Here is a 15,121-nt window from a genome sequence, read left to right as displayed (position 1 = left end):
TATTGTTATCTGAACAGTCTTACATAATATTGGACATAATGAGTTTTAAAATGAAAAAGAAAAAACGTGAATGGGAAAAGGGTTACTAATGAAATTATGTAGAAACACTCGCAGTTATACATGAATCAACAAAGATAACTGCAACCACTTTCTTCAGTCCTGGAAATGTTGATAAGCATTCTGACAAAACGATTTTAAACTAGAACAAAATTAACTACAATCTGTAAGCTCTGTCTCTAGCTTGAACTTGTATCAGCTCCAAATTAGTAACTTACAAAAATATTAGGAATATTTCTTTCAAATGTATGTAATCTTTTTGCATAGGTATAATCCTTCGTGTATAGTATATCTTGGTATCTAATGGAGTATGCGATCTTCAATGCATTCTACGCGTTCAAAGAGAAGCACCGGTTATCAGACTCTGTTGAAGAAGAGGCAACAAATACTGTTGGCAAAACTCTTGCTCTAAGTTTCCTCGGATTTGGATAGATGACAGCAAGCTCCTGAACACGATTCAACACATGGTGAGGAATTGAGGACCAACCATGATTCTGCTTTGCCGCGACCTGCAAATCTCATAGTTTTTGAATAAAAAAAGCCACTGAAAAAGCTAAGCAATCGAGTAAGAGCTGATCAAGAAAAAAGGAAATTCAGAATAGCAAATGCCTTAAATATTGCCATAAAATCTCTCCTATTTATTAAAGGGAGCAGTAGCTCCAAAAATAATACCATGACACACTCGTAAGGAAAAGGATGTGGCTTTGCAACATGATATTCATATTAATTGTGTGCAAAGAATCATAAAAGTGAATGACTTTGAATTAAAATTGAAATGAAAAGGGACAGATTAGAGAGTTTCAACTGATAGGAGGAATACCATACCCCTCTCCGGCTCTTCAAACATTGGCGGCTAGCCCTCAGAAGATTCCGCCATTTGTCCTGTCAGAAACAAGGGACTAAAATCATATCAAAAATTTATGGAAAGCAGCAAATTACTATATGATACTACAGTTGCATACCTTCAGATCAGGTGGGCTACGATGCGCAGATGATTGGAAATATAACCTCTTTATGTCAGTCCATCTGCCTACACCATACTTAGATACACCATCCACCAACTTTAGGACCTCAGGTGTTGACCAATAGTTATGTTTTCTGTTTTGGTTAGTGCCTGGGGTCTCAGTCCCTATAGTCCAATCATCTTCAGATGTAGTATTATCATTCGACTGGTCAGAAAGAATGCCAGAAGAATCAACTTGTGCCTCAGATAAGCATTTGAAGGAATTCCATTGGATATGTTCTCTCCTTTTCACATGTTGAACCCTTGGCTTTTTTCGGAAATTGAATACACTTGCAAAGGCAGTAGATGCTTTAAGGAGCTCTTCACGACTTTCTGGTGGGAGGACTTTAGCCCCTTCAATTTCACTCGAAACTAGAGAACATTTCATGTCCTGGTTTTGCAAACCAAATGTTATGTGGTGCTTCAGCCATTGCTTATCCGTGACAGAAGTTTGATGTCCAAACATCTTCCTGAACACCTCGAGTAGTTTATCGGATGACATGTCATCAAATTGCAGACAATTGCGATTGTCTAACAGCAGAGAATCATAATCAGATGAGTTTCTTGCATCAGACAACTTTAACACATCAATGCCACAATTTTTTCCATCTGAACCAGCAAACTGGTTTTCCAAATTCACATCTTCAATATAGGATATATCGACATCATGGAGAGTGGGAGTCTCTTCCTCAACTTCAATATCTGATAAATCGAGGATAGCAGGACTAAAATTAAGTTATCAGCTAAAAGATATTTAATTAGGACAGAAACAAAGTAGGAAAAGGAAAGAGTAGACAAGCATGATATGGGAAATGCAACAACTGTTTACCCAAAAGGTAATCTTCACATGAAATGGAGCAATAATTTTCGTCATATCCGTTTGAAAATCCATCAAGAAGCTGCAAAATCAGGTATGTTCAAATAATCAGTGACAATGAAAAGGCTATGGAACGACATAAAAACAGAAAACAAATTGGACTTAACAATTATGCCTTGCTCACAAGGACACATACCTTCTCCCTCGTTTCATCCACTTCGGTAAGAGTTGTGGGAAGTGCATCTAGGTGAAAGACCAGAGACCAAAATATAGTATTAGTTATGGAAAAACTAAGAAAGATAAATAGAAATCAGCAGTCAATGAACCACTCTAAGTAGCCATTTACTCTCATCTGATTCGCATAGCTCAAGTTCATAAGACTAATTAGTAGTACCATGATCAACAGACTCTAGAGCTGAAAAATCCTTAAAGTAGCTCTCTGGAACACTGAATGTACATGTCTTAAGATCTAGAAGAGTATCAACTATATCATCATACTCAGGTTCTGCTAATAGATGTTCCACACCTATGGCTTCCTCCTCTGATGCAAAATAATCAGAGGCACCGCCTACGACCTAAAAGAACATAAAAATTTAAACAAAATAAAATAAAAAAGATTATTGATCAGAATGTGCAACATATTCTTGAACAGCCGAATGAAGTGAAATCTAAACTAGTTGTCCACCAGAATGTTTAGGTACCTGTTCTGGCTCCTGTCGAAAGATGCTTGCACTCGCATTCGGTGTCTTTGAGCTGTATTGCAATGAATCTAGAGCACTCTGCATTTTACACTTTTGTCCAACTTTTCCTAACATTTTCTTGAGAATGACTACCAGAAACAGAACAAAATAAAACATTGCAGCCTTAGCATGGTATACTAGTAAAGGAAATGATGTGCATTTGCAGTGTTGCAAAAAGAACCAATAATATGTACATATGAAGTAATAACTAATCAGTAACAAGTAACAGTGTATTTCATCCATTTGGAAATACCAATTAAATAACATCCTTTAGGCAGATACATATATACCTTGTATTCCAGAAATATGGAGCCAAAAAGATTAATAATAACAATAACTGATGTAGTCATACTTCAAACATGAACTAGAAACTCCAAAGATTGCAAAAATGACCATAAAGAAAGATCATAACATTTTATTGGAATTGTTCAGGTCCAAGAGCAAGAAGCATAAGAAAATGCATAATCAACTAAATGAAATCATTTAATCCACAAGTTATGGAACAAAACTTTGACTAAAAAAGCTTCAGAGTCTCACAATATATACCTTTATAAAAAATTAGAGATTCGATACCAACAGGCCATATGAAGAACTAAAACATCAGCAACGTGAACCTAAAACAAAACAATCTTGTGTTAAAACATCACATGTTTTCTTATGCAGTCAATTTTGGGTACTATATAAAAAGGTACTAAAAGATTAACGGGGACAAGTAATGATTCAAGAATTATGAGAAAATGCATGCAAATGAGAAAAACATATACAAATATGAGACGGCCTGAAGACAGAAACCGCAAAAGAAAAGGGAGAAAACAAACCTTGCATAAACAAGAACAAAAGGCTCTGATCATACTATTTTTTCAAACATAAATTAAGAACCATACTGTGAAACAAAAACCAAAAACTAAAGAAATCTCAGAAAAGTTTTATACATTTAATGCATGTAGCAGAGTTTCGTATCAGAAAAGGACACGTGGAAAAGCAAAAAACCAAAAGGAATGAAGCAGCTAGCTGTAGTCTGTAGCTGCCTCTGTTTCAGTAGTGGGAGCTGATTTTGTCTTTTCACAGAGAGAGTGGAGACGGACGTGAAGTTACATGCAGAAGCGAATTGGAATTATGGTGTTGGTGTCCGGAAAAGGTGATACGTGGAGGCGTGTTATTTGGCTATCTTATTGTACGTATGAAACGGTACAACCTTAAAAAAGAATTTGGAAATATTCAGTTTTAATATCCAATTTTTGTCATCATTCTAATGACAGAAATTTATATTCTACCTATAATAATCCGAATATTCTCAATTTTGTATTAGATTCTACCTTATTCATTTTTATTTTAACGGCAAAAGGCTAAATATACACTTCTACTTTTGAAAATGGTCTAAAAATACCTCTCGTTATACTATTGAGTTATCTATACCCCAGTCATACTTTGGGTTCAAATATACCCCTCATGTAAACGGAGGGACACGTGTCATCGTCCTGTTGGTCAATTCTAAATATCTCCTAATTAATTAAAAAGACTCATTATCCATACACAAAAAATATTTTTTTTTTTTTTGTAAAAACTGGAAAAAACTGAAATTATTTTTACTAAAAACTGAAAAAAACGAAAATATTTTTTTTTCCGGTTTTTACAAAAAAACTGCATAGAAAAAACTGAAAAATATTTTATAAAATAATATTTTTGTAAAAACTAAAAAAAAGGCTGAAAATCAATTTTCTAAAGCAATATTTTTGTAAAACTGAAATATTTTTTACTAAAAACTGAAAAAAACAAAAAAAAAAATTCTTCCAGTTTTTACAAAAACACTGCTTTTAAAAAAAGCTGAAAAATATTTTCCAAAATAATCTTTTTTGTAAAAATTGAAAAAAAAACTAAAAAGTAATTTTTTAAAGCAATGTTTTTGTAAAAACTGAAAAAACAAATATTGTTTTGTTTTTTTCAGTTTTTAATAAAAAATATTTCAGTTTTTTTCTAGTTTATACAAAAAAAATTGCTTTAGAAAATTGATTTTCAGCCCTTTTTTTTTAGTTTTTACAAAAATATTGTTTTAGAAAATATTTTTCAGTTTTTTCTAAGGCAGTTTTTTTGTAAAAACTGGAAAAAAAAATATTTTCGTTTTTTCAGTTTTTAGTAAAAATAATTTTAGTTTTTTCCAGTTTTTAGACAAAAAAAAATATATTTTTCGTGTATGAGTAATGTTTCTTTTTAATTAATTAGGAGATATTTAGAATTGACCAACATGACGATGAGACGTGTCCCTCCGTTTAAATGAGGGGTATATTTGAACCCAAAGTATGACTGCATGGGTATAGATAACCCAATAGTATAAAGAGGGATATTCTTAGACCATTTTCAAAAGTAGAGAGATATATTTAGCCCTTTGCCATTATTTTAAATATAGTTTATACTCCACTTGTCCCAAAAGAAAAAAGGATCAGAGGACGATTGAAAGATTATTTAATTTTAAATTGAAAAAAAAAAAGAGTAAGTGACCATTGCTGTTCAAATGAAAATAAAAAAAATTATCTACACCTAGTATTTCCATCAAATTAACAAATATACATGACATTTTGTCACTATTCATCACATAAATATCTTTTTATTGAATTATGCATGGTTAATTAATAAGTACTACAGTCAAACCTCTCTATAACATCCTTGTTTGTTCAGACATTTTTTTGTTGTTATAGTGAAGTAGAACATATATGGTAACATAATATAAAAAATTGGTTTCAAAGAAAGCTTGCCCGTTATAGTGAAGGGCTATTATAAAGAATGACTATTACATAGTGGTTTAACCGTATGCACTATTGCCTCGATTTATCATTTGATTATGATAAACTAGCACAATTTGATGCAAACATAGAGGATATGTAAATATTTTCCAATCAAGAAAGGGTCTTCCAAAACAACCCTATAAAGCAGCAAGTGATCACCTTTCTTTTCACCACTTATTGTAATTCCTTCACATATACACGTAATAGAAAAGGTTCCTCTAAATACAAATGACGACTAATTATGAAACAAAAACTGCATTAAAAAATGCAAATCAATTTTATACAGATAACAGATATTGAAACTCGAAATCATAAGGTATCTTCTCAACAATGGTGGACACTTTGCCTCCATTAACACCTCTGAAACAATCAACAATGGATTTCCTCAATGAACCTGATGTAGGTAATTGCTGGCAAATCCACTCTATTAATGAGTCCAAATCTTGAGCAAAGTCATTCATATTTCTTAGCAGAAGCTCTGGTATAGCTATTTTCTTTGTGCTTGTTACAATTAGTGAAGCTTGTAAATATTCTAACTTTGATTTTTCTAACTCAGCTGTAACCCCGTCACTTGTATATATCTTCACCTGCACATTCATTTTCATTAGAGCTTAACTTCAGTGCAAATTGTCACTTAAAAGGTAAGTACAAGTTTTAGTTGCCTGAAAATAACCTGCTATAACATGTAAAAATATACTAAATTAAATCCTTCCAATATAATTAACAAGTTAACATTCAATTAAGGAAAGGAAAATGTATCGTGCAACTGATTTTCGTAATTTATATTGTCGCACTAGACCCAAATTATTGTCCACTTAATACTTTCTGAAGTCACCAATCAGACCAACTTTCAGAATATATAATGGGGTGAAGATAAAAAAAATTCTTGAAATAATATTAAATATCTAGACTATAACGAATTGAAAGACTCTAAATGCATAAAAAATATTTGCTTCAAACAAACTTTACTTTCGAAAAGTGCAATTCCATATAATAAGCAATTATGTTATGGTAATATATTGACTTACTGCTGGAGAAGAACGTGTGCCACAACATAAGGCAAACATGATATTTGGATCGAATGATTCAAGTCCATGTAATCCACGAACTAAAGTTTCTTTATCCTCTTTTTCACCTTTTCGATTTACCTATTTAAATATCATATCGATATTGTAAGATATAACATACATTACATGCAAAAATACAAGCAAACAATAACTAATTATAAGCCTCAGTCTCAAAACAAGTTGGTACAAGTTAAAGGTAATTTACCTCTTTTGCAGGTGAATTTACTGGTTTTCTCAAGATAAAATGCTCGATTGCATGTGCATTTATCGTATTGCCACCAATGTTTAAAGTTGCCTGAAAATCAATCAATTCTTACGTAAATTCCTACTTAATATATGAAAATACGAAAATACGAAAATTTTATCAAGAAAATACGAAAGTATTAATCACCTTGTTCATAAGTGACAGAAACTTTTCAGGATTAGAACTGGAAGGAACTCCATGTTGAAGAAACCCCTGGAATAAGAATTCAAAAAAGATATATGTACTTTAATTTATAACTGGATTAAACTAGTTATATTAATATTTAGAAAAAAATGAAAAGAATAAAGCTTAATCTAGTGTACATGCATGATACAAGCGTTGTACATGTTGATCCAAAATGCTAGCTTCTGTTGGTAACTCAGCAGTCTTAAATCTACATTCTGTAGACTGTTCATCATAAGCCTGAAATTATAAAAAATACAAGAAAAATATTACTCCATTTAGAAGAGAAACCATATGTTGCAAACAGAAAAATAAAAGAATTTAACTTATATGCGGTGAGAATGTAAAGAATTTTTTAGGCTATCAGTATAATTTAACTTGTTATACAACATCACTATATATAACAATCATTCACTATAAAAACTAAATTTTTTATAGAATCATTTTTCGTGCTATGATAATATATGTTCTCTATAACACATTTCACTTTATATCCAAAAAAATTCCGAAAAAATAAGATTGTTATAAAGAAGTTTGATTGTGATTGCAGATAACATGCTTTTTTATTTTCATATAATTATTTTATTTATTCTGACAGTTACTTGTAGTTATCTTTTAGATGACATGATATGATAATGTAAAAGTTCTTTACATTGTTGTGTTCAGAAGTTAAACTCATAAGTAATTAATTTGCATGTAGGAAAAAATATATAAAAATAAAATTTCTAAAGGTTTTGACATACTTGAGCTTTTGAAATAGAGGGATGGAATTAGAACTCGAGATGCATTTTGCCTCCATAGAACTTTTTGCAAATCTAACCAAATTCTTGTAAGGGCCAATATCTCTTGGAATAGACTCTTCTGAATCAAAAATACCATATGGATCTTGTTGTCTTGAATCTTTCTGAATCAAAAGGCTTGTTTTCGAGTTCAAATTTGGTTCAGCTCTGAAACTTAAAGAGAAATTGCTTGACCTACCAATAGGACCTGATTTTTCTAACTCCATTGCTCTTGACGTTCTAAGCAACCTTATAAAAATAAATATCAAACATTTCATAATGTTTTCAGATAATTTATTTGGTGGCCATCTATGAATTGTGTCTTCTTCTGTGTGAAGTGGACTTGGCATTACTTTTGGCTGAAGTTCGTGTATTGGAGTAGACATAAACTTTGGGATTTCTGCGTTACGTTCTCTCTGAAAGATCAAAAATAGATCGAATCAAGAAAATTATACAAAATTTGGAGTTAGTTTCACGAATTAAAGGTCTGTTGCAACAAAGTAAACTAAATTATTAACAAAAAAATATTCGTCAAGTAATCTAATATTTCGCCTAAAATAAAAATAGTTGAAAATTCATGACCACAATGCTAGAAATCACAATTAAGCTGGCATATCAAATAATTATCGAATAAGCACTGTCAAATCATCAGAAAGAAAAATTAAAATCGTTCTTTCCAGCAGTATCGCTGCAGTCTTTTTTACGCTTTTATTATTGCCGGAACTATGTGATATGGTTCAACAGCTATCCTGATTGAATTATTTGGGCTCACTCGTTATCAATGGGATCTGGGGTACTTCCAGCAAGAAATATATCGAAGAGTTAGTGTTGGGCTAGTTAAAAATCAAAGTTTATCATAAATCTGGTCTAAAATTCTTAAAAACTAAGCTCTTTATGAATACATTGGCAATAATCTGGCACATAAAATAAAATTACCAAATATACATCTAACAACCATAAAAAAATATCTGATATTGTTCCTAATTTCAATTGATTTTGATGATGTGGCGGTGCTTATTTCGCATTTTGCATTTTACAGGAAATTTAAGGATAATAGATGTAATTTTTTGTATAAAAAGTTTAACTTTATGGCTTTACTACAATTAATCCGTCGTGAAATTAACCCATAAAAAATCTTGAAATACTATTACTAAGAATCAGAATATTAATAATAAAGAACTTACTCTTGGAGTTGGATTTCTTGGTTCTCTTAAAGGAGAGGGAGTTTTAATCATCCCACTTTTCCTTGAAATTCTTTCACCAAATGTTCGAACTTCTTGATGTAATTGATTTTCCTCCTGATCAGTAATATTGACTTTTGACTTCATCATTATTTTCTCATTGATTCTGAAATCATTAAGACCATAATCACCTTTTATAGCTTTGCTAATGAAATGCAAAGCCTTAGTCTCAAATGGCAACTTCTGATCATTTAACCCTTTGAATTTGTTTGGATTTGGTGGAAGTGATGAAATATTATGAGAGCTGTTGATAATTCCATGTTGTTGCGATTGTTTCAGCTTTGGTACAAATTGTTTGGACTTGGCTTTTTCAGTAATGTTGATTTCCTTCTCCTTATTCACATCACATTGTAGTTGACTGATTTGGCTTTCCAACTTAGCTATCTCATTTTCAACCATGGCAAGCTCTGCTAACAGCTCCTTCATCTACAAAATTTGCAATTTAGTCAGTACCAATTAGGTTCGAGTTTCAGAGGCAGAGCTAGGATTTCAAGTTTATGGGTTTGGGATTCTGATCGTTTTAAGTTATTGAGTTCTAAATTAATAATTTATACATATTTAATGGATATTTTAAGACAAATACAGGGTTCGAACCAAAGCTACTAGGTTCTGTCGAACCCGCTCCCGACACTCTAGCTCCACCCCTGCAGAGTTTAAGATTAAGTTTGACGGACTAACGATATAAATATATATAATCACGTTACTTATAAGGTAATAATTACAAGTAAAATTCTACGATAAATATTGCTTGATTTACTACATATATGACTTAATACAAATGATAATCGGCAATCTACATCGATAGTAAACAAAATCTTTACACGATCAATATACATATATAACTTAAATCCATTAGTATATATGGAGAAGAAACTAATGATTTTGGGATTATAACCCAAAAAAAAAAAATCATGTTCATATCCAGAACAACAATGGCTTGCTATGGATCCAATTTCGTACAAAATCTTTAAGAAAAGAAATTTAAAAAAAATAGTTTGTAGCTTTAGTAGGTACATAGGGATGGTTGGTTGAATCAAGCTTAGGTAGAAAGTAAACGTCAGATCCTTTGATGACAAAAGGTAGTTTCTTCATATTCAAAAAAAGTTCCCATTCTTACCGTGTAAATTTAGAGGCTATGATTTGCATTTTAGTGATATTTTTTCCAAAAAATAAATACACAATTCCACGTGTAACTAAATCATTGAAGAAAATCTAACTTTTCTTCTAAGCTTGTGTTAATCATGAAATCTTAGGAAGAAGAGAAGATCATTCCATCAAAAGTTGGATACACACAGAAAATTGAAGGCACAATACAAAATTAAATTTATAAAACATTTCACTAAGAAATTAAATTACCTTAGGAGGAAGGTAATTTGGAATACTGAAAGATGAACCATCCTTTCGCTGATACACTTTCTCCAGAAATTCATGTACTTTTTGTTCATGATTCAACATTTTCTTAAGCTCAGCAACCTAAAAAGAAATAAACGGTTCTTTTATTTCTGGGAATATATCAATGATTTCTAGGTCAGCTATATATATGTAAAGCCGGAATGGAATCTGTAAGAAAGAATAGGACGAGCAATAATATGGGATCTAAATCCTTGAAATCTCCATTGAATTAGACTTTGTGCCCATAAGATTGTCTGATATTTAAAATCTTTATGGTAATAATGGTGGAAATTCCTTCTTATTGCTTTACTTATATAGACTTTGTAATCCTAAGAAAATAAAGAGCATATCTTTGGATTCCAATTGCAAATTTAGCAACATTCATACGTATGACTAACCTACTAAAAGAGCATAGGCCAAAGGTACATGACCATCACCTATATATGCCAAGTACTTCTAAATAATTGGTCATATTTTTAATAATACGTACCATGCAAAAGAAGTCAAAGAAGAAAAGAACACAGAATCACACCCATACCTCTTTTTCTAGTTCCTCTTTCTTTTGTTGTCCACCAGTTTTCTTCTTTCTCTGAAAAACATAAACCAACAACATCTCAACACAAAAACAAAAAAGAAATGGAGGATCCAGAATGGGAACCTATTGCGTCTTTACGTGTGTGAGAGAAAAAAGAAATAAAAATATCTACATATAAAGAACAGATTGTGCTGATTCTAAATTCTGAATCTGCCGCCACTGAGAAAAAGTGTATACCATAAATGTCCAAGAACGAAACAAGATGACAAAACCCTAATAGAATTTTGAAATCCCATGTAAGACACTAAAAAATATAAGGCAAACTCACAATAATCTGGGCTGGAAAATGAACTGCCAAATCTTGTTGATTTGCCATGAGCTAGAAAAACTTAAAAGACTTTGTTGTTCCAAAGGAAATGGTACTCATGAGGTATTGATTAGTAAAACTGTTGTGTTACTATTATTATTGAGATGAATATTGAGTATAACTTTAATTAACTTGGGCTAGAAGCAATGGTATGGTATGGTAGGGTTTTTGTGGTGGTTGTGATTGTTGAAGTTGTTGACATATCTAGTTTTAATATATATATATATATATATATATATATATATATATATATATATATATATATATATATATATATATAAATGAAGTATGTGTAGTAACTTTGATGAGAAGATGATGAAAGGGAGCTATCAATATGATATAGTATAGTTGTAGAAATAGGAGAGGGAGATCATACAAAGAGAGGGGAGAGTCGTCAAATTTTATTTTCATATAAAAACTTTGGCGTAGCTTGCACTTGTAGAATTTATAGGCCTTAAAGATTACGTATTTGTTCTTTTTTGGTATAATAGTTTGGCTTTTGTTGCCTTAGTAGAAAAAAAGATTGCGTATTTTGCAGTATTAAGACGTGTAAATTAAGGAGTAAGTAATGATCATCACGTTGAACAAAAAAAGGAGAGATGCGATCAAAAGTAAAAAATGAAAAGTAGTTATGAGTATTGAAAGGTTGCCTAACTTTTGGTTCATTTAAGCAAAAACTGAAAACAGGAAGAACAAAATTCAGATGAGGATATAGGTTTCTTTTGGCTCGATCAAATATCGTTAGAGATATCTATAAATCACTGTATATATACGGCATTTTTCTAGTTGCTGGATTCGACTCTTCTCTATTTTTCATACTCTCCATTTTCTCAAGTTTCTATACAAATAGGAGACACATAGCTCAGATTTAGTTAATTCAAAACAAGATCCTAATCATGGTTAAGATATATAATAGATATTCCATATATTCTCTTCCAGAAATTTGGATAATCCTACAATTCTAGCTACACATTATCTCATCCATAAAAGCTCCTCTCTTTCTTACACGTATTTTTTTGTGTATGCACACGTCGTTCTCTGTTTTTCTAGTTTATTCACGCTCTCATCAATCATCGATCATCTATCTTAGGATCAAAATAATTAAGTGTCATGAAGAAGCTAACAAAGCATATAGCAAAAGAGAAATATACTAAAAGAGACACAAACATTTAACGTGATTCGATCAATTGACCTAACTCCACAAGCGAAGGTGAGCAATCCACTATATAAAAGAGAGCACAAAATACCGATAGAACAATCTCATAAAAAGGCTCACACAAGTGGCAGGCTAACACTTATCAAAATAATTCTCCCCCTAAACAAGACTCGCAAAACCCCTTAAGGACTCGCAATATATATATATATATATATATATATATATATATATATATATATATATAAAATTGGCATCGTGGATAAGCCAAGTGGCAAGCTAATAAAAGCCACTTGGCAATCTTTAGGATAAAATATAAAAAATATATAGAGAGTGTAACGACCCGACCGGTCGTTTTGCTTTCTAGATCCCCGCTTCCCTAATTAAGACTCCCTGTATGTGCTTTTACTGTTTTATGACTTGCAGGAATGGTTAGTTCGGGTTTGGAAGGGTTCAGGTTGAAATCGGAACACTTAGCTCCTTAATATTGGCTTAAAATGGTTAAGTTTGACTTGAATCAATATTTTGAGTAAACGACCTCGGAACTGGAATTTGATGGTCTCAATAGGTTCGTATGATGATTTTGGACTTGGGCGTATGTTCGGATCAGGTTTCGGATGACCCGGGAGCGTTTCAACGCTTAATATTGAAAATTGGCGTATTGAATATTTTTTCAAGTTCTTTAAGTTTGGTTTGGAGTAGATTTTGGTGTTATCAAGGTCTGTTTGGGATGTCGAGATAGAGAATAGTTCTGTATGGTGGTTTATGACTTGTATGCAAAATTTGACGTCATTCCGAATTGATTTGATTGGAATAGGACGCGTGGAAGTGTTTTTAGAATTGCTTGAGTTTTATTATTTAATTCATGGATTTTGGCATCCGATTCATGATTCTAGATGTTATTTCGGTAATTTAATCATGCGAGCGAGTTCGTACAGTATTTTTAGACTTGTGTGGACGTTTGGTGTGGAGCCCCGAGGGCTCGGGTGAGTTTCGGACGCGTTCGGAGGGGTGGAAGGACTTCAGTTTTTCTTATTTTTTTGCTGGTGCCTCAGGTATCGCAAATGCGAGGTTTTGTTCGCATTTGCGAACCTCGCATTTCCGAGGTGGGCTTCGCAATTGCGATGAAGCCTGGGCGAGGCAGGACTCGCATTTGCGAGCTTTTCCTTCGCTTTTGCGATCAGCACCTCTTCGCATTAGCAAAGTTTTTGGTCGAACTTGCGACCATGTCAGAGATGGCCAGCCTTCGCATTTGTGATGGTTTTGTCGCAATTGCGAACAAGATATCGCAAATGCGACATCTGCGACTGGTGCAAGAGCTTTTATTACGGGACATAGCTTTATTTCCCTCACTTCCCACTTGGTCTTAGGCGATTTTGAGAGCATTTTGTGTAGGGATTTCATCTACATCAAGAGGTAAGTGATCCCTATCAATTTTTTAGCTAAATACACGAATCATAGGTAGATTTAACATGGAAAAATGATGAAATTAATGAGATTTTGAGAAAAATCTAGAATTTTGATAAAAATGAGATTTGACCACGAAATTGGTCATGGAATTAAGTAAAAATTATATATTTGATTTCGTGAGGCTATGGGTAATATTTATCTTAAAAAATTTTCAGAATCCGGGTACGTGGGCCCGATGGTGAATTTTAGAAATCTTCCAATTTGGGTTGGGTAATTTATCTTATAGCTAAATTATGAACTTGTGAGTATATATTGATTAATTTATATAATATTTGGCTAGTTTCGGGTTGTTTGGCACCAAGTTAAGGATTTAGAGCGGATTTGTGGGCCGAAAGTGAGCTTGAGAACGAGGTAAGTCTCTTGCCTAACCTTGTAAAAGGGAACTCATCCCCTTAGGTGTATCTTGTTGTGTATTACTTGTGTGGGGAGCTACGTACGCACTAGATGACGAGAGTCCGTACGTAGCTATATTCCATGATATGTCCGGGTAGTCTTAGATCCAAATCATGCTTTAATAGTACTATTGTGTTCATTGTTCATATTAATTGACTTGAATAGAGCTGAGACTAGGAATTTTAAAGTTTCAAATTTTCAATTTAGATTTCTTAATTTTGGGAAGAATTGAGAAAATACATAATAACTCTGAGAAACCCATGTCCTCTCGCGTCGCAAGTACTTCCGCGAGCGATGTAAACTTCTCTACTCTCATGGGAGCGGGTCGTTCGCCTCGGAAGTATAATAGATGCATCTATGGTTCGTGCCGTTCGACCCTCGGTAGTGCACACAGTATTGTAGATCGGGTTGTACGACCTCAACATAAAATTGTGCATGATAAAACTCGGAGTCCGATTTCACTTGATATTATTTTACGGCTTGAGAGGTTATAATTTATTTAATGGCCTGAAATTGTTGGAGTTAGCACGTATCAAATGGAGACTTCTAAGTTTACTATTAGTTAAAGAACTATTTATTCATTGTTGGTTATTGTGTTGTTATTATTATTCTTGTACGCAATGCCTATTTCTTTATTTTATTATTGGCCCGTAGTAAGTGTCTATGTCGACCCCTCATCGCTACTTCTTCGAGGTTAGACTGGATACTTACTAGGTACATGTCGTTTATGTACAGACGCTACAGTTCTGCACTAATCGTGCAGGATCTGAGGTAGGTACATCTGGTGTCCATCCAGGCGCAAACCCCCGTTATCCTAAGGCATAATGGTGAGCTGCTCTCTGAGTCCGTTTTGCAGCACCCGCGGTCTCTCTTTTGTATTTACTTTCTGTCTATCCTATT

The 15,121-nt window shown here is 32.8% G+C and overlaps 2 protein-coding genes across 6 annotated transcripts; both read right to left on the bottom strand.

Moving 5' to 3' along the window:
* Positions 1-128: 128 nt before the first annotated feature.
* On the bottom strand, positions 129-3,731 carry LOC104111897 (uncharacterized). Of its 5 annotated transcripts, none has more exons than XM_009621698.4 (9): positions 3,436-3,730; positions 3,164-3,231; positions 2,579-2,706; positions 2,272-2,452; positions 2,074-2,120; positions 1,890-1,959; positions 1,020-1,762; positions 883-939; positions 129-566 (listed from the first exon to the last, which is right to left on the bottom strand). In XM_009621698.4, exons 3-9 carry the CDS (start codon positions 2,690-2,692, stop codon positions 387-389), a joined length of 1,392 nt encoding a protein of 463 aa, XP_009619993.1. In that variant the 5' UTR covers positions 2,693-2,706; positions 3,164-3,231; positions 3,436-3,730; the 3' UTR covers positions 129-386. The 5 variants fall into 5 exon arrangements, with proteins under 5 accessions (XP_009619993.1, XP_009619994.1, XP_018631732.1 ...); XM_009621699.4 differs by having other exon boundaries at positions 3,550-3,730; XM_018776216.3 differs by lacking the exon at positions 3,164-3,231 and having other exon boundaries at positions 3,550-3,731.
* A 1,759-nt stretch (positions 3,732-5,490) lies between these two features.
* LOC104111899 (uncharacterized) lies at positions 5,491-11,430 on the bottom strand. Its single transcript, XM_009621700.4, has 10 exons — positions 11,167-11,430; positions 10,842-10,892; positions 10,268-10,384; positions 8,855-9,337; positions 7,635-8,086; positions 7,032-7,131; positions 6,856-6,921; positions 6,670-6,759; positions 6,426-6,545; positions 5,491-5,984 (listed from the first exon to the last, which is right to left on the bottom strand). The coding sequence occupies exons 1-10, from the start codon at positions 11,212-11,214 to the stop codon at positions 5,676-5,678; spliced, it is 1,836 nt and encodes a 611-aa protein (XP_009619995.1). The 5' UTR covers positions 11,215-11,430; the 3' UTR covers positions 5,491-5,675.
* Between the last annotated feature and the right edge of the window lie 3,691 nt (positions 11,431-15,121).

The sequence above is a fragment of the Nicotiana tomentosiformis genome, chromosome 11, assembly GCF_000390325.3.
Source record: "Nicotiana tomentosiformis chromosome 11, ASM39032v3, whole genome shotgun sequence".
Classification (NCBI taxonomy): domain Eukaryota; kingdom Viridiplantae; phylum Streptophyta; class Magnoliopsida; order Solanales; family Solanaceae; genus Nicotiana; species Nicotiana tomentosiformis.
The sequence above is the reverse complement of the archived record's forward strand: the minus strand, read 5'-3'. Positions and strand labels throughout refer to the sequence as shown.